This window comes from Cajanus cajan, chromosome 4 (assembly GCF_000230855.2).
Source record: "Cajanus cajan strain Asha chromosome 4, NIPB_CcT2T_4, whole genome shotgun sequence".
Lineage (NCBI taxonomy): Eukaryota > Viridiplantae > Streptophyta > Magnoliopsida > Fabales > Fabaceae > Cajanus > Cajanus cajan.
In genome coordinates, this window is record NC_138520.1 from 8,676,411 (window position 1) to 8,695,039 (window position 18,629).

Genomic DNA, 18,629 nt, shown 5'->3' on the forward strand with positions numbered 1-18,629 from the left:
CATGGCCTAACTTTGTGAACGCCTGAAAGGAAACAAACTCAAGATACGGACATGTAAAATGCCATTTGATAAAACATGTGAAAGGAGGTTGGATTGAAACATAGGAGACCAATCTAAGTTGAGAATATATTGGGTTTGCATTCAACTATCCCATTTTATTGGGCTCCATCAATGAAATGGAAAACTCATAGTTTGATCTTAAGGATTTTATTTTTAGGCCAAATTGTGTCGATTTAGGAAACAAAATGGACTATGTGGTTTCTAGTCTCATTTTTTTTTCACAAAAACTACATAAGTAAAGTGAGATTTAAAATTAATTATTTCGAGTCTGTAACAGGATGAAAACCAGTAATAAATTCAAACGACACACTCACCCCAAAGCACACCTCTGAACTCTGTTCAATTCAAAACCATACACACAAAAAATGCGCCCAGCAATATCTGGCTGTATCCACAGACATGATGCTGATAATGTCGATGCAGCAATTATTAAAAAAAAAAAAAAAAAAAAAAAAAAAAACATAAGAAACGCTGAAACCCCATCAACAACCATAATCCAAAAATGACTTTGCAATATGGTTATAACATAAATTTGACACACTAGTTTGAATGTAACTAATGTAGGTTATTTAACTCATCATAGTTTCTTGGTGTAACATGAAGACACTAAATTATTTAAAGCCACTATTTGTAGATTGCATAAGCAGAGTATTACTGCAGGTCTGCAGCGGTGTACTGTGAGAACCCGTAGCTCGCACAGTCACGCTGAATCTTTTCACATTTTAGAAAGGAGGCCAGTTCATCTGACGTCCCCCAATGAGGTGCACATGAATGTGGTAAACTGATTGGCCTGCCAAAAACCAATCCTCACCTCAATAAAAATAGAGAACAAACACACGCAAGAACCTATAAATTGATTAAAATATGATTAATCGATGTTCCTGAAATGACATGAAGAAGAAAACTTACCCCCATCTGGCCCATCATTGATTACAATCCTGAAGCCATCATCAAGACCTTCTTGCTTTGCAACCAGCTTTGCAGTGTACAGAAGGCGACCGAGAATCTCACAGTGCCTCTCCTCAGCCTGGAAACAATACCATAATAAATCAGTATAAACACAGACATAACCCAGACAAAAATGTAAAACAGTTGTAGATGGGTGACCCAGGGCAAAGAAAGGTTCAACATTCAGTCTGATTTGACAACTTAAATAATAAAAAGTTAAATTAAAGAAAATGCTCAAGAGTAATTGTAACTGATGACTACCATCGCCAAACATGTGCACATACAGTTTGTTTTCCTTTTGTTCTCTTCAGGAAAATGTAAATTAGATGCCACACAGTTAAAATATATTAAGATAGCATTTGAGCATGAGGACAGAGTAGAATAGAAAGGAATGATTCTGTTCTATTCTATTTGGTTCTGCCTGTTTCAGAAAAACTAAAATATTTCACTTTTTAACTCGTTGTGTTCTGTTTTTAAAATGTGTCATGCGTTAAATTGTGTCCCATTCTAACACATACTAAATGCTGCTTCAAGGTGTCTATTAACCCACCAACAAACAAATATATCAACCAGGGAGGAAATGGTAACACTGCAAAAATTATAAAATGGTTTGAATAGATACATGAACAAATGATGAATCTTTATCTTAGTTAGACCAGCAGACAAGATCTGTTTAAGTGATTAATGGTCAAGGACCAACCTTAGTAAAAACTTAATGACTTCATCATAGAGATTCTGACTTAGCTCAATTTGTTAACAAGACTAATATTAACTTTCTTTCATAATCATCAAATAACAGGTGATTTACCAGAAGGGATAGGCAATGCAATTAAATAGGTTCTTGTGCCACTGCTTCGAAAAAAAAGTGACAGTAGTACAATAATAATATAGAACAGCTAATATAAAATTATACAAGAAAAATATTTGACCTCAAATACCTACCACGGACAAAGCAAAGTGTTACTAATATATAATATGTAAGTCTCTGATGGTATTTTCTGGATAAAATAAATCTTGATAACAATATGTTGGGATAGCAATGACAAAGAAGCAATCATAAGACCAGCTAAAGAGGGCCAAGACCAAGCATCTGGGCAGCTGACTGTTGTGCAATGCAAGTTAAAGAACATCAAACTAAGCTCACCATAAAATGAAAAGATATATAGGCAACAAAAACCATGCCTATGTATCAATGTAGAATATATATGAGCCAAAACTTATAAATACAGGCCAACCAACCATATTTTAAGATGAATTTCTATGGATAAAAAACATACGTAATACATGAGCCTTATCACATCTTAGTGTGGATCCAAAATCATGCAGCCTAGCTGTATTATCTGGCACGTGATGGTAAACTTTTAGGGATTCAGTTAAGTAATGTTACCCTGGTCATTGAGTCCTCAACTAACAACTTCAAGCAGTATCACTTACTAGATGAGTATACAAGCTTCACAATCTTTTTTCACCAGAAAAATTAAACATTTCTCCCATCAGTATGCTAATACTGAAGGAAATCTATTAGTAATTTGAATTTTCCAATATAATACGATATTTTTATATGAATTAAAAAATGATTTATATAATAAATATTGTATTGGGCATACCGGGCACATGTATATAGATGATTTTCAAATGAACATCTGAGACAACATAATATGCCTACTGACGCAGAAAAACTATTAACAAATACCTTGGCTAGACCAGTCAACCCATCCCTAACTTTAGGGATGATTAGAATATGGGTAGGTGCTTGTGGAGCTATATCCCTAAAGGCAAGAACCTGTCAATCAGAAAATAAAAGATGAAAGGATAATCAATTGCCATAATTCACCTTTAAATCAAATAAAATAACTTGACCAGAATAGAAGCTAATGTTTCAACTAGCAACAGTGTTCGCAAAGACTTGCTTATTAGAAATTTATTAACATTTTATCATAAGATGCAATTATGAGAATCTGACCATGTGTAAGAAATTAATGGTAACATTTTTCAACTCTGAACTTGTGTAAGAATGTGCAATCCAGCAAGAAACTAGTTTATCAATTCAAATAACACATCACAATGCTCAGTTTCTTTTAACATGGAACACCCATTGAACCATTTACATGTAAACGTTATCAACAAGTATAGACTCTGCACAGTAAGAAATATTAACAAGACATCGAACAAGAAGGAAGAGCCAGGAACTTAATTGAAACTGGAAAAACAAAAGAGAACTATTGGACTACTTTTGCTTTGGATAGAAAAATTCTCTATGTTATCTCCTCTTGTAGGTGTGGCATTCGAAGCATTGTTTTATTACTTTTATATAAGAAACTCTATATTTGTAACTAGTCACATCCTCAAACATTGTGAAAAAAGGCACAAAACTAAAATAAAAGTTGGAGTACTCCATCAAGCATCAGACAGCACCTTATCATCCTCATAAACCACAGTAGAAGGAATTTCCTTATTGATGATCTGGTCAAATCTGTTCACCATAGAATACAAGAGAAAGATGTGAATACTAGGAACTAAAATAAATAAATACATAATAAAAAAAATGGTGCCATGTCCTGCTCCTGTTTCAAGCATTAAAACGGAAAAACCTCAACTTATTCAAAAAAAAAAAAAAGGAATAAAGATGCAGGAAAGCCACCATATCTTCACAAAATACACTAAATACTGATAATATGCACACGAGGAAAACCACCATATCTGAACAAAATACACTAAATCCTATCATGTGCACACAAAGACACAGGAAAACAACCATATCTGCAAAAAACACACTAAATATCATATGCACACACAGTAATTATTAGGAGAAACCAAGTCTTGTGAATCCTAGATCCATTATAAAGATGATCCACCATGTTTATACATGCATCAAATCCAATAATGTTGGGCGTGAAAGTGTGTGTTAGAAAAAATTCAACGCAAACTATAGATATAATGATATATATAAGTAGGTTGTCTCATACTTATATACTCTTTTTTTCTAATGGCTTAATTACTCCTAGAATATGGGTTTGAACCTAATACATCCCTATAAAACCGATGAGGTAAAGCTAACAAAGAGTAAATAAATAGGAGTCAACCTTCACCTCTCCGGTTTTATACGGATGAGTTAGAATGAGATCCACATTCTAAGAATAATTAAGCCATTATAAAAGCCCCAGTAGGTCGGCCTATTGTACAACAAAAAATTAAACCATTATAAAAGAGCTAACTTTCATATTCAAACGGGCACATATAATCACCAGAAGATGATACCCACAAACAACTATATTTTGTGGCCATATGATTTTGCATTTTCATTCTGCTGAAAGCAAGCTAATAAAATTTTATTACCCTTTTAGCCTAACCACATAAAAACGTATGCTTTTCAGGGTTTTGCACAATGACCGAGGAAATCAGAACATGTAACAGAGCAACCACAAAGGATTTTTGGAAGACATGCAAATACTAAGCAGAGAGAGTAAAAAACTCACATGGTGGGATCGTCAGAGGGAGTGGCCGCAAGAGCAGCTTCTATCTCTGAGGCCATGGAATGGAATTGAATGTAAAAAATGGTGAAAGCAATACAATTCAAGTACAGCAATGCTTGCAGCCTGCGTTTATGTTATATATTGGTCTTAAAGGTGTGTTAGGAACTTAGGAATTAGGATTGCCGTTTTAGATGCTTCAAACGGACTTTCCCATTTCCCATGAAAAAAAAAACGTACAATTAAGTACACTGGACTCTGTTAAGTAAACGTCCGTTCACGTTTGATGAAACATTTTTTCATTAGCAATGATACACCTAAAACAATTGTACAATAATTCATCACTTTTGTATGGATGTCTGTTCATCATTAATAATATTCGATGGAAAGTTACACAAAATTAATATTATACAATTTTTATTATAGTTAGCATTACTCTTTTGACAAACACACACTCTTTAGAAATACTCTATTTTTAACATTTTATTTAGACTTAAAATGTGTTTTAATTTCTCAAATTTTAATTACTTTTATCTTTCGCTTCTATCATAATTTTTTTTCTCCAACTACTAGTTACTCAAATTTTAAGTTGAATAATTTTAGTTATTTAAATATTTCAGTTGTATAATTTTTAAGTTATATATTAGTAATTTTAATAATAATAAATATATATACATTTAATAATGAATAAAAATTATAATATATTTAACTTAAATCGGTCAAAAATTATATAATTATGATATTTAAGGGACTAAAATCGTATAATTGTAAATATTAAAAATTATTTAATTAAAATTCGGGAATAAAAATCACACAATTGTAATATTTGATGAATTAAAATTGCTCAATTAGAATCTTAATGATCAAAATTACATAATTATAATATTAGAGGGATGTAAATTGTAATTAAGGTTTTTTTTTTAAAGAAAAATAAATTATCATTTCTTCCTTTTGAATGAGAGAAGATATTCTTCATTTCTTTTTATTTCTATTACTATGGTGTGTGTTTCTTAATCTTAAAAAACACTAAAAATAAAATAAAACAATAATAAAGTGGGTAATGAACAGTTATTAAAAGATTTACGATCCAATAGAATTTTTAAAAAATAAAATAAGAAAGAAAATAATAAAATAAGTAATTATTAAAAAGCTGCCAACATGTTATTAATCATGTGAGAAAATATATTACTAATTTTCTAATTTTTCCTAAGCAATTAATGGGTATAATGGTCCAATCCAAAATGAAGATCAAGATCAATTATAAAGAAGTATCCACTATAAAAACTTAGGCAAAACATTATGATCTCTTTTTTAGCATACTAATTAATGTTTTGTTAATTTTGATGTAAAATGATTAATTAATTAATATTTGCTTATAATTAAAAAACTATATTCCTTTTTGTAGTAACCCAATTTCGTCCCGGAAATATTAATTTTGTTCTTAAAAAATAGCAAAAAAAGTATATACAAAAAAGAATAAAAAAGACGAAAATATGGAAGCCAAGTGCAATACCTCAATTTTAATACTTTTGTGGAGGGTAATTTAGTAATTTTCATATGATTTTAGTAGCCCAGAACGGGTCGTTCCAAAACTGGAACGGGTCATTCCAACCTTCCAAAAAGCCTTAAAATTTCTAGTCCAGAACGGGCCGTTCCAATCTTCCAAAAGACTAATAAATTCTAGCCCAGAACGGGTTGTTCCCACAACTGGAACGGGCCGTTCCCAAACTGGAACGAGCCGTTCCCACCTTCAAAAAAGACCTATAATCTTTAACCCAAAACAGACTGTTCCCAAACAACCAAAATACCTATAAATTCTATCTCAGAATGGGTCGTTCTGAAACTGGAACATGTCGTTCCAAATATGGCCGTTGTGAGTAAAATTGCAACCCCGAAACAGGCCGTTCCGGATTCAGAACGAGCCGTTCCAGTCCCTCCTGAAAGCGACCCTTGGCCTTTCAAAAGAGGACCCACACACACATCTCCACCTTAGACCAAAGGGAACCCAGACCAGCAAGTTACCGCTTCTGTAGCGAAGAATTGTGAGTATATTAAACTCCTTTTTATTTTTTATTTTTATATTAGTAATATCTGTCAGTAGTCCTTATTTAAATTCAAAATGTGATTAAATATCAAAATATAGTATTACAATATTTAATATAAATATATGAAATTATTGTATCAAAAATTTTATTGGAGGAATGATTAATTAGATGTGACATCTTTTTAATATTTAAATTTAAAGTACAAGTTGTGACAACTTATCTTTAAATTTTTTCTCCAAAAAAACAAAAATGTCCAACCAAGAAATTTTTAACATCATAACATCTCTAGCGATAATTATAATTAAAATTTTATTGAATTGACTTTGGTGTACACCTTAGTCAATTTTATATTTTTAAGGTGAATGAGCTGAGACAGTTCAAGAATCCTATATTTAACAAAAATAAAATTTAATTTAAAAATATCAACACACAAATATTTTCTATCACAAAACTACGTGATTCTGATTCTTCATTACACATGAAGATACGTAGGAGCAAGAACTAAATCTTGTTGAGCCAAAAAATAAAAAATATATTATTTTTCTTTTTATATAATAATAATAATTTTAACCTTTTTTTATATATACAATAATAGTTTAGTTAAATAAAATATATTTGATCATTTTAGTGAGATAAATATTTTATAAATTATAAATAATTAGTTTAATTAATTAAAGGTAATCGTCTTAGGACGAACGTTGTGAGGTGCTAATACCTTCCTCACACATAATCGACTCCCGAATTCAAAAATTTGGTTTTCGTAGACTATTTTCTATTTTATGATTTTTCCAATGTTTTTCCGTAAAAAATAACATTGGTGGCGACTCCTCTTTTTTACATCTATTTTCGCCGTCCTGTCGCGATCTCGGTTATGACACTTTTAAAAATAATTAGTTGCACGATAAATTGTGTGATATCCTCCACCTTTTATATATATATATATATATATATATATATATATAATATTTTCATAATTGAATTTTAACTAAAATATTAAATAATATATATTTCTAACACAGAAGATTTACATTTTAATTTGATTTTATAATATGAATACTTAAAAAATATCATTTAAAATAAAATATCAAGCCAAACTCTAAAGATTTAATAGAAAAATATAACTAGCTTCTCCAAAATGCCATACAAGTTCATAAAACAAATAATTCATAAACATAAATAAAGAAATCAACTTTAGTTTTGATGTCACATTCCTATCAAAACATGGTCTCAAAGGATAAGTAAAAGGCTTATGTCTTATTCTCAACACCAACTTTTGTATAATCATTTTCTGCAAATGGCATTCAGTCCAAATAAAACACATAAAAACAATAAATATAGTAAGTGAAATAAACACATATATACATATAAATTACAACAAATGTAACACTCCAAACACATTAAAATGAAAGAAATCTAGAGATTGTACATGTGTGAGATTGTATAGGTGTGAGATTGTATGATTGAAGATGCCTTAAAAATTAATTTATACAACTTGTACCAACAAGATGCACCTATTTTTCGGTAGTTATTACTTAAGAACTTCATAGTTAAAGCATACTTGAGTTTTTAAGTGATTTAGGAATAAACGATCTTCTGAAAAATGTGTTGTCTTAATTTGTGACGATAATTGTTGATTCTAATGACAACTAACATCTTGAAAATTGTTATACATGGAGGTGAAGGGTTTTGACCAACGAGAGATTTTGTTAAACGTCACCATGTTATTAGAGTAGATTTTCTTTCTTGGTATGATGTGGTTTAGGAACGAACCAAAAGGAAGTTAATGATCTTGTAACATTCCAAACACACTTGAATAAGAAGGATCTAAAGACTGTACGTGTGTGAGATTGTATGATTGGGATGACTTGAAAGAATTATATTGTATAACTAATATCAACATTATGCATCTAAAATGGTAGGTCGAGCTAGATGCTCCAACTCACCAGTTTGCCATGGCTCGACTCACCTAGCCCACCATCGTCCTTTTTTATTAAAAAAATAATGTACAAAATTAAAATTTAAAATCATTTTTTAAGATTTAAATGTTATTAAAAAAACATAATATATGTTTGTTAACATTATTTCATAATTTTTATTCCTCTTATACTAATAAAGAATTAATATTCAAATGAAATTTAGACCAAATTATTAATATATTTTTATACTTTAATTTAAGTAAACTTATCTATTTAAATTAAATTAATAAAAAAAAGTTATTTTTCTCTTTAATTTTTGGAATTTTTAATTGTGGATCAACCTATCCTAACCTATTTTTGGCAAGCTAAATGGTGTATTGGGTCTAAATGATCAAGTTGCTCATTTTGCCATCTTTATTAAAAAGTGTGTTACTACTATATTTTTTTACAAATTTTGTCACCTAATTTTTAAAATTACATTTTTTTCACCAAATCTTGCGTTTTACCCTACACATTTTTATCTTATTTTAATCAACACCTAACAGACACGTTGAACAGTAACATAAATCAATAAATACTGTAACATACAATTATAATATGTCACGTTAACAATTAATATGTCATGTTATTAATTAATTTGTCACGTAGTAATTTAGTACATCATGTCAACATTTAACTACCAGCTTCATACGATCGATTCTAGAATGTAATTTTTTTTAAAGATAGATAGATAATAAAATGTGTGATTTTAAAAATTTATTGATAAAACTTAAAAAAATTGTAAAATATGGGGAAAAAAGTGTAATGAACCGTAAAAAAAGACTCATTATATTTATTTATCTTAATATAAAAGTTAAATTTTTATAATTTAAGGGTAATAGACAATGGTTAATTAAGGAGAGTGAGAAAGACGTGAATGCAATGTTAGTGTTGGTAGTACTAGATTTGGAGAGAAAAAAGGCCCAAATCCAAAGAGTCTCCTGGTTTTCTTATCCCGGGAAAGCGAATTATAAAAGCAGGTGTGGCGGCTAAAGAGAACGAGATTATCACAAATCAGAAGAAACCCTAGCGCCCAATCACTCCGGTAATCGTCCATGGGGAGGAAGCGAAAGCTAGTTCCCAAATCTTCTCAACCCGCCGAACCCCCGCTCAAGCTGCAACAATCCCAACCACTTCCCCAAAATGCCCCTCAGCAGTACCAAGAGGAAGAATCCGAGGAAGAAGAAGAGGTAGAGGAAGTGGAAGAGGAAGAAGAGGAAGAGGAGGAGGAGGAGGAAGAGGAGGAAGAAAGCGAAGACGACCAGCCACAGCAGCAGCAGCAACAAGACTTCGACGACGATCCGATCCCCAAGCTTCTGGAGCCCTTGAGCAAGGACCAGATCGTTAACCTACTGTGCGAGGCGGCGGCGACCCACCGCGACGTGGCGGAGCGGATCCGGAAGGCGGCGGACGAGGACCCCGTGCACCGGAAGATCTTCGTGCACGGCCTGGGATGGGACACCACCGCCGGAACCCTAATCAGCGCGTTCCGCCAGTACGGCGAGATCGAGGACTGCAAGGCCGTCACCGACAAGGTCTCCGGCAAGTCCAAGGGCTACGGCTTCATCCTCTTTAAGACGCGCCGTGGCGCGCGCAACGCCCTCAAGCAGCCGCAGAAGAAGATCGGCAACCGCATGACGGCGTGCCAGCTCGCCTCCATCGGCCCCGTCAGCAACAACACCCCGCAGCAGCAGCAGCAGCAGCCGCAGGCGGCTGCGGCGCCGCCTGCGCAGGCTTATTCGGAGTACACGCAGAGGAAGATTTACGTGAGCAACGTTGGTGCCGATTTGGACCCGCAGAAGCTTCTCGTGTACTTTTCGCGGTTCGGTGAAATTGAGGAAGGGCCGTTGGGGCTTGACAAGGTTACGGGAAAACCCAAAGGGTTTTGCTTGTTTGTTTACAAGAGTGCAGAGAGTGCGAGGAGGGCCCTAGAGGAGCCTCACAAGGATTTCGAGGGGAATATTTTGCATTGCCAGAAGGCCATTGATGGGCCCAAGCCCGGGAAATTGCAGCAGCAGCAATACGGGAATGTTGGTCAGGCCCAGAGGGCCCAGTTTCAGAGGAATGATAATTCTAGTGCTGCTGGCTATGTTGGTGGTGCTATGGCGGCGCAGCCGGGGCACTTGATGGCGCCGGCTGGGCCGGCGATTGGGTTTAATCAGGCGGCTGCTGCGCAGGCCGCCTTGAATCCGGCGCTGGGGCAGGCGTTGGCGCTGCTGGCTTCGCAGGGAACGATGGGGCTGACTAATTTGTTGGGTGGTATTGGAACGAGTGCTGCGGTGAACCCTGTTGTGCCTGCAGCTGGGGCTGGAGTGCAAAGTGGTTACAATGCTCAGGCGAGTATAAGTCCGGGTGTTATTGGAGGATATGGGAATCAGGTGGGGTTGCAGACGGCTTATCCGAATCAGCAGATAGGGCAGGGTGGTTCCGGAAGAGGGCAGTATGGTGGTGGTGCTGCGCCTTACATGGGGCACTAGGTATGGTGTTTGTTGGTGTATGTGTTGTGCTCATTTTGTGTTTTTGGAGATTAGTGTTTTTTTGCTCTTTGGCTTGGTGTTTTTTATCTGTTGGGTGCTGTATTTTTTACTTCTAACGAGGAATAGGGTAGATTTTTGGGAATCTGAAAGCAAGGTAGTGTTTTCTGTTATGGTTATCTTGGGGGGTATAATGTCAATTTTTCTAGGATGTTAAATAGGGTATATTGATTGCATAGCATGAACTCAAATTGTGCATTCTTTTTGGCTTTTGCCCTGTCGTGTATCACCTTTGATGCATCTTTTTCTGCTTTAGAATAATTAGTTGTTTGTCTGGAACATATTGCTTTACTGTTTATTTATATTTGTTGATGAGTTTTGATAGTTGTTTCTGTCAATGTCACTGGACATGGATGATGAAACAATTGTTTTAGACGGTGACAATGGGTCTTTTTGACCCATATAGGGTCGTTATGAAAACACATTTCTCGACCAAGGCTCTATTGAAGCATTTTACTACTTTGGGGCAGTCAATCATAGGTGTTGCTAGTCAACCTAGCGCCACCCATGCCACGCCATTTATCATTATTTTTTTTTTTTAAATATTAAAAAATGGACATGGGGACTATTTTATTATTTATATTTATTAGTCTTGCTTTTGTGTACTGTGGAAATTCTGCCCTTTTAATTTTAATACGAGTTGCTGTCCTCAGCTGGAGGACTTTTTTTAGTTTTTTTTAGTACCGTTACAAGCGAGGTTTTTTAGTTTTTTTTAGTACCGTAACAAGTGAGGTTGCAAGGAAGAGTGGGACTGCTGCACTTGATGTGCCACACTTCCTTGCGGCATCACTTGTAATAGTACTAAAAAAAAAAAAAAAAAGTCCCCCAGTTGGGGACAGCGGCACCTATTAAAATTAAAAAAAACGGGATTCTTGTAGTACACTAAAGCTGGACTAATAAAAAAATTTGTCCCCGGTTCCAGTGCGCCAAAATGGCGCAACATGTCCATTTTAAGGAAAAATGACATGGCGTAGGTGTCACTAACTAATGACACCCATGGCTGACTACCCGAAAGTGGTATAATGTTTCAATAGAGCCCAAGTTAGGTAATATGATTTCATAATGACCTTACATGGGTCAAAAAGCCTGACTATGGAGGCTTTAGGAGTTGGACGAGGAGTGTACGAGATATTCTGTCTGAAACAAGATCACCCTTTTATCTAATTTCATTTGTCGTTTTTTTCCTTTATAATTAAAACATTTATGGTCCTACACTTACGTTTTAATATCCATTTTCATTTGTCAATTTTCTCTCTCTGTAATTTTAAAACATTTTTAATTATGCACTTATGGTTTTATCTTCTTTTTTTTACTTCAACTTTTTGGTTACACACTCTCCCTATTAATCACACGCCTGATGGGAACGATGGACTAATAGATAATTGAGTTGAAAGAGGGTGATGAGCTCATTCGTATCAGGCCATTTACATTGGCCTTGGATCGTAGTTGTGAGTCACCCTGCTCAAGTGTTTAGTGTCATGGGTGCCCAATTTGTGGAATATTACTGATTTCAATTTTGAATTTCCTCAGTATCCCATGCTTCCCTCCAGAAAATGATCTTCTTTTTGGATGTGATCCGAAGGCAGCATGAAATTCCCAGTTTTTTTTTTTTTTTTTTTTTCTGGACTGTTTGGTTGTGTTTATATAACAAGGATTTGAGAAAAATCATCTTTCTTGGTTTTTTCTCACTGTAGCCTACTTCATACTGTCCTATATTTTTTGTTGGTTATAGTTTTCTAATAATGTTTAACGTTTGCAACACTTGTTTTTTCTAAAACCTTTACAACTGTGATATTTTCATCACCTTTAAATATCAAATAATTTTGGCCTTAGTGTTTGACTTTCAATAGTTCTCGGCCAATTTTGCTTAAAAGCATGGTTTTTTGGACCCTTCCTTTTTTCCACTTAAATTGTTTTTCATGCTTTTTTATTCATTTTGCAGATTCCACATAAGTGCATCAGTCTTTTATTACTGGCCTGGTGATTCTTCTGAAGTTTAAGGAGCTGATGCAATTGGCGTGTTTATAATGAAATGTTACTTACTACCATGATCAGAATATTTAAATTACCTAATGGAGTTCTGTTTTCGCCACCTGCTTTTTCTTCTTTTCTTCCATTTCAAAATATTGTAGTATTTTGACTTTTAGTTATCTTCCAAAAAAAATTATGGAACTGTTTTTGTACTGAGAAGTTCTATCCAGATTATGCGTAGTTTGAGATGCTGAACAAATTATATTTTGAAATCTAAGTGTGTGGACCATTGTGCTTCAACTTGGTATTTATGAGCTGCCTTATAGTATTTTATATGGTTATTGGATTATGTTTCCCCTTGCTTTTGATTGTTTTATTTATTTCTTTATTTTCATTATTCTTTAATGTGTAATCATTGAAATGAAATTGCATAATATGCCAAGTGCTTTTGGTTATGAATATCATCACCCCCTTGAAAAATTAGGTTTTAAGCCAACTTATCAAGTTGTTTTTGGTCTTCATTTTACTTCTGTTAATAATAATATTTCTAGCTAATCTTTGCAGTTATTTTGCAGGTTTGACGGCCATACTTAAAATAACATGCACCAATAATATAGGCAGTTTAAATTAAAAAGGAAGAAAGACAAAAGCCTTTCATTTAAGTTTGATTCTGACAAGCTTGTACAGTTCCCACCATTTGAGAAATCTTTTTATGCACCAATGTGCACTCTTTTTAGGGGCTTCATCCTCTTTTAACATGAAAATTTTAATATTCTTGTGTGTCAAGTCATGCTTATTTAAAATTATCTTTTGGAAGCATGCCAAAGTTGGGATTTTTTTTTGTTGGTCATTCTGGAGATTTTCTCTGCTCACAGCCATATTTGTATGCTGTGCTTTCTTTATTGTGGATTAAGTTTGCATTTTCCTCCCTTTCTTCGGTTTCTCTACTTTATCTTTTCTCCAAGGACTGATCAGTCTCTATCTTTGAATCTTAACCCTTCTGTGGCATTTGATACACCATTTTTATTTTCAATTAAATCACTATGGGGATGAGATTCCCAGGAATATAAAATATGTTTAGTTATAAGTCAATTTACTTAAGAATATTTTGTTTATTCCCACTAAAAGTTTTGCAGCTTTATAGTTTATACATAAAATTTTTATTCTCATCTTTGAAAGGGGATTTATTTCCCCCCTGCTTATTCACAAATTAACATTCCTAGAAATTTTTTATGTTTGGAAATATTTTTATTTTCTTATACCAAATATGACAAGTTTTTATTCTTATGTCCCTTTATCAGACATTTAAAAACATTTCTTCTACTGAATGCCATCTTCGATGGTTGTACGGGGCTTTTTATTATCATCGTTTTCAAAATTCTTTTTTTGTAACTGTTATTGCAGAAGTGGTTTTCAAAATGTTTCTGTTATATAAGCTTCATGACATCGTCATGGATGGTCTAAATTAATTCAAACATGCACAATGTTGCATGTTTATGTTACAGGAAACCAAATTGTCATTAAAGTTGTGTTTTATGATGTTAAATTTTCAACATAAATCCTGCTTCTGAAGTAAGAGATGAAGTCAACTCAGTCATAGTGATAATGGACATGTTTGTAGCTCTGCTTATTGTCGAATGAATAGGTGGCTTTCATGCTCTGCAAGGTAAGTTGCAGTGTATGTCTAATTTCTTATTTTTGTTTTAGTTGAATAGCAGGTTTGTTGACATACTTGGTGTTGATTGAATTTTTACTGGAAAAATGTCCAATTTCTTATTCCTTTTCAAAGAGAGCTGTTGCTCAGTTTTTTTTTCTTTGCTTCTTTTGGATACTGTCAACACTTCCTGCATCTTCCCTCCTCCCTTCTTCCGATTGGAAAAAAAAAAAAAAGAAACCCAATTTTATGCATGCTCGCTTTGTCCAAAGTGAAGGCGTTAAAAAATATAATGTTTATTAGAATATATCGATACTTCAATTGCTTTTTTTTTTGGTAACTGATACTTGGATTGCTTGAAACAACTTTAATTTGCTTCCTTTGTTGAAATAAAAATTTCATGTGGCATTCATTATGTTGAATAGAACTTCGGATTTGCTTGGATAATTTTTTTACGAGCAATTTTGAAAGGGAAAATTTATTAGGGAAAAAATAATTAAGTTTTCTGTAAATTGAAATTAGCATATACTTCGGTTAATATATTTTTTAATAAAAAAAGTTGATTTAATTTGTGAATAACTTAATTTTAGCAAGAAGAGATTTATTTATTATCTCTTGTAAGTGTTCATGGAGAAAACTGTTGAGGCAACATCAAGGTTTTCAAGAGTTCCATTAAGATGTTTATTTCATTTCAATCCTTGTAAATTCGTGTTTACCAGTAAAATGTAAATGTAACACTGTATTGTTGCACTTTGACTGCCCTGGGCTTTGATCGTTTTAAGTTTTATTCTTCTTACCACTGTAATTAGGGCGATTTAAGTTAGGTCATGCGCCTTGTTTTAATTTTATATGCATAATTCGTAATTTGTATAATAATCTATAAAATCTGGTAAGATCAGGAATTGTTTGTTTACTTGATTTTGACACCTATTAATTCAAATGATTTAATTAATTAAATTCAATCGTTAAGTTGATTCAAGGTTCCTCAGTGTAGTTCATAAGCCTGTGCAGTTAAAGTAATATACTTCTTACTCTCAACAAACTCACTCAAATTACTTTCTAATTTGGCATTCTTGATAAATTGCCTTAAAGATTTTGAAAATATTTTCAAACTGTTCCTGCAACTTATGTGGTGCTCTCAGCCTCATCAAAGGTGAATAAACCTTAAAATATTGTATATTATAGGAAAAAACAGCGGTTCAAGTTATGCCACAGTAATACTATAAAACCAAGGCAGTTACAATCAAAATTATTTATTGAAAACATTTTAGCACGAATACAATATTCAGATTCAAAATTAGTGAAGATACAAGTGCACGAACATTTTGTCTGTGGCTGTAGGTATAGGGAGAAGACAATCAAAATATCTCTCCATGATGTGTGGTTAGCATTGTCCTAAAGAATTTATTTGCATTATTCTACGCAAGTCTAAGAATACAACAGGACCTTTTTCGTGGCTTTCACCAAGACTAGAACTGGCAAACATTCATAATTTGGAACCCAGAGCAAAAGGAGAGAAAAGAGAAGTGGAGTGGTGCTTTTCGGTGTTCTTTCCTCTTTAACAGATGTGGGTGTATATAGGGAGTGAAAGGAGCACCAATAGCCAGAAAATTAAATTATTTAAAAATAGTTAATTAAAAAAAAAAAAATTACGAAGAAGCTCATGTATCTCGGCTAGGGGGAACATATTGACTTAAATGCTTTACAACAAGCAAAGCATGGTTCACATTCATGTGTCCATGTTTCATCACTATTGCAAATATTGTTTTTTTATACAACTCATTTTCCAAAATCAATACTAGTGGATCGGGGATTTCAAACCTCTTTCTAATAACACATATATACAACATTTTTAAGTTGTAACATGATAAAAGGTAACATTTAACTATCTATCTATTTATAATATAAAAGTTGGGTTTATATTACAATATATTATTTTAAAATGAATTTTAGACGTCATATTAGTGAAAATTTTGAGATGTTATTTTATAATCTCTTCCTTTTTTAATATATTTTTTTATATAGATCAACTAGAAATTTCCTTCCAAAAACTTAGTTATAAATTTACTTTAGAAAATTTAGTCTCTCTGCACTTTCCAAGTAAATTGACAGTCTCATCATTGTCATTTTCATACTCCACTTATTCCTTAATGACAATCTCATCTCTAATATGATATTCTTATCCTTTTCTCCTCCACCACCTTCACCTTGACCAAGTGTGACACCAACATCAAACTCTTCATGCTAAGATCATGTTCGACAAGGATAAAAGGTTATCTATTTTTTTTTCTCTTTCAAACATATTAACAACCTTACCATTGTCATTGTCATGTTCCACCTCTTTCTCAACGACTACCTCCTCCACAATATGATGCTTTTATCCTCCTCTTCTCCATCGCCCTAACCATGGCCAAATGTGACATCAACATTAATCTCTTCATGTCAAAATTATGTTCTATAAGGATAAGAGATCATCCATTTCTACTATATTGTTTTTATCTTTCGATTTTACAAATGATTAATTCTTAAATATCTTCTTAACTTATTATATAAATGAGGCAGTGTTGCAGATTCTTTATGGATGAGACAATCCTGTACTGTGAGATCTCTATGGATGGGGTAACATTACACATCTTTCATGGACCTAAATTGTGGATTATTGATTGATGAGGTAATATTGTGAACCCTAATGGGTGAGAAAACATCGTACTACTAGATCTCGCATAGAATTAAACAACAAATTTTGGGAGAATCATGGAGTTGAACTACAAACTTTGGAAGAATCATGGAATTGAGCTTTTTCTTCATCTTTACAAACTTCCTTCATTATTTTAATTTAATTTGTATATTTTTCTTTGTTTAGAAGAGTTTTAGAATTACTTTTTGAAATTATATTTTTAGAATTATTTAAATTTTGTCTTAGAATCTTCATATTTTTTTGTTATATAATTTTAATTAAACAAAATAAAAATAATATGAATGTAATTGCGTTTTATTGTAATTGTAGGTAGTATTCATTCCTTCTCATATTTCATTCGCTCCATGTAGTTGATGTTTAAATTGCTGCCTCTTATTTTTCTTCATTCTAATCATAAATCATATTTATTTTTTTAATCTTTATCTAATATCTATTGTAATTTTCTTCTCTTTTAAATTCTTTTAAACTTTTTTTTTTCTTCTAAACTTTTTAATCACATAATTTTTTCTTTTCAATTCCTATAGTTGTGTAATATTTCTTTTTAGTCCTTCTAAATTGCATAAAAATTTTCTTTTAGCTTCTAAAAAAATAAATGATAGGGATTAGAAGGGAAAAAAGATATGTATAAAAATTAAATGGATTACTTTTAACTCTAAGAACTAAAAGATAAAGTTAAGAAAGAAAAATAACATATTTCTTGTATAGGAGATAACAATTTACTCTTTTTTACATACAAGAGATAAATACAATAATTTATACTGTATTAAAGTTGGATTTACTTTTTTATATTTTCTCCACAAATAGTTACATTATAAAATAATAATATTATTAAAATATTATCATAGTTTCACTTTGTTATTAATGACAGTTGTCAAAATAGGTTTGGTTTTATAGGTTGGCTTGTAGACCCATCAAGAAGAATTTATTATTTAAGGCTCAAAAAAAGATATAACTAATTTATTTTAGTGTGATGGACTAATCAAGTTAGATCAATCCAACCAAAGTTAGGTTTAAAAGATATCAAACCTAATTAGTCCATTTTTTTCTTTTAAATTACATGTAAAACTAATAAAATAAATAAATAAAGTGGCTCAATCTAACCTACCCCGATAGACCAAAAAATACTAGAACCTTATAAAAGTTAGGTTAGTCCATTTCTCATGTGACATGTTGGGCTCTTGACTAGTCCAATTGATAACTCTATTATTTATGATTAATTTTATGCATATTTTTTTGTAAAGAAAAATTATAAAAATGGTTGCAATGAAATAAAATAAAAAAAAATTGCTCAACT

The 18,629-nt window shown here is 32.6% G+C and overlaps 2 protein-coding genes across 3 annotated transcripts; one reads left to right on the forward strand and one right to left on the reverse strand.

Annotated features, from left to right (window-relative positions):
• Positions 1-552: 552 nt before the first annotated feature.
• On the reverse strand, positions 553-4,695 carry LOC109802544 (adenylylsulfatase HINT1). Its single transcript, XM_020363946.3, has 5 exons — positions 4,485-4,695; positions 3,424-3,481; positions 2,702-2,791; positions 970-1,087; positions 553-850 (listed from the first exon to the last, which is right to left on the reverse strand). The coding sequence occupies exons 1-5, from the start codon at positions 4,538-4,540 to the stop codon at positions 783-785; spliced, it is 390 nt and encodes a 129-aa protein (XP_020219535.1). The 5' UTR covers positions 4,541-4,695; the 3' UTR covers positions 553-782.
• A 4,676-nt stretch (positions 4,696-9,371) lies between these two features.
• On the forward strand, positions 9,372-15,550 carry UBA2A (UBP1-associated protein 2A). 2 transcript variants are annotated; one of them, XM_083072176.1, is made up of 2 exons: positions 9,372-10,955; positions 13,559-15,550. In XM_083072176.1, exon 1 carries the CDS (start codon positions 9,534-9,536, stop codon positions 10,953-10,955), a length of 1,422 nt encoding a protein of 473 aa, XP_082928302.1. In that variant the 5' UTR covers positions 9,372-9,533; the 3' UTR covers positions 13,559-15,550. The 2 variants fall into 2 exon arrangements, with proteins under 2 accessions (XP_082928302.1, XP_082928301.1); XM_083072175.1 differs by lacking the exon at positions 13,559-15,550 and adding an exon at positions 12,955-13,283 and having other exon boundaries at positions 9,374-10,955.
• The last annotated feature ends 3,079 nt before the right edge of the window (positions 15,551-18,629 follow it).

Excerpts from the sequence above, each read along its gene's own strand:
- LOC109802544 (XM_020363946.3), bottom strand. The coding sequence starts at position 4,540 with ATGGCCTCAGAGATAGAAGCTGCTCTTGCGGCCACTCCCTCTGACGAT. Across the intron at positions 2,792-3,423 it reads TGGTTTATGAGGATGATAAG|GTTCTTGCCTTTAGGGATAT; the intron begins GTGCTGTCTGAT and ends TCTGATTGACAG. Across the intron at positions 1,088-2,701 it reads GGTTGACTGGTCTAGCCAAG|GCTGAGGAGAGGCACTGTGA; the intron begins GTATTTGTTAAT and ends TATTGTTTCCAG.
- UBA2A (XM_083072176.1), top strand. The coding sequence starts at position 9,534 with ATGGGGAGGAAGCGAAAGCTAGTTCCCAAATCTTCTCAACCCGCCGAA.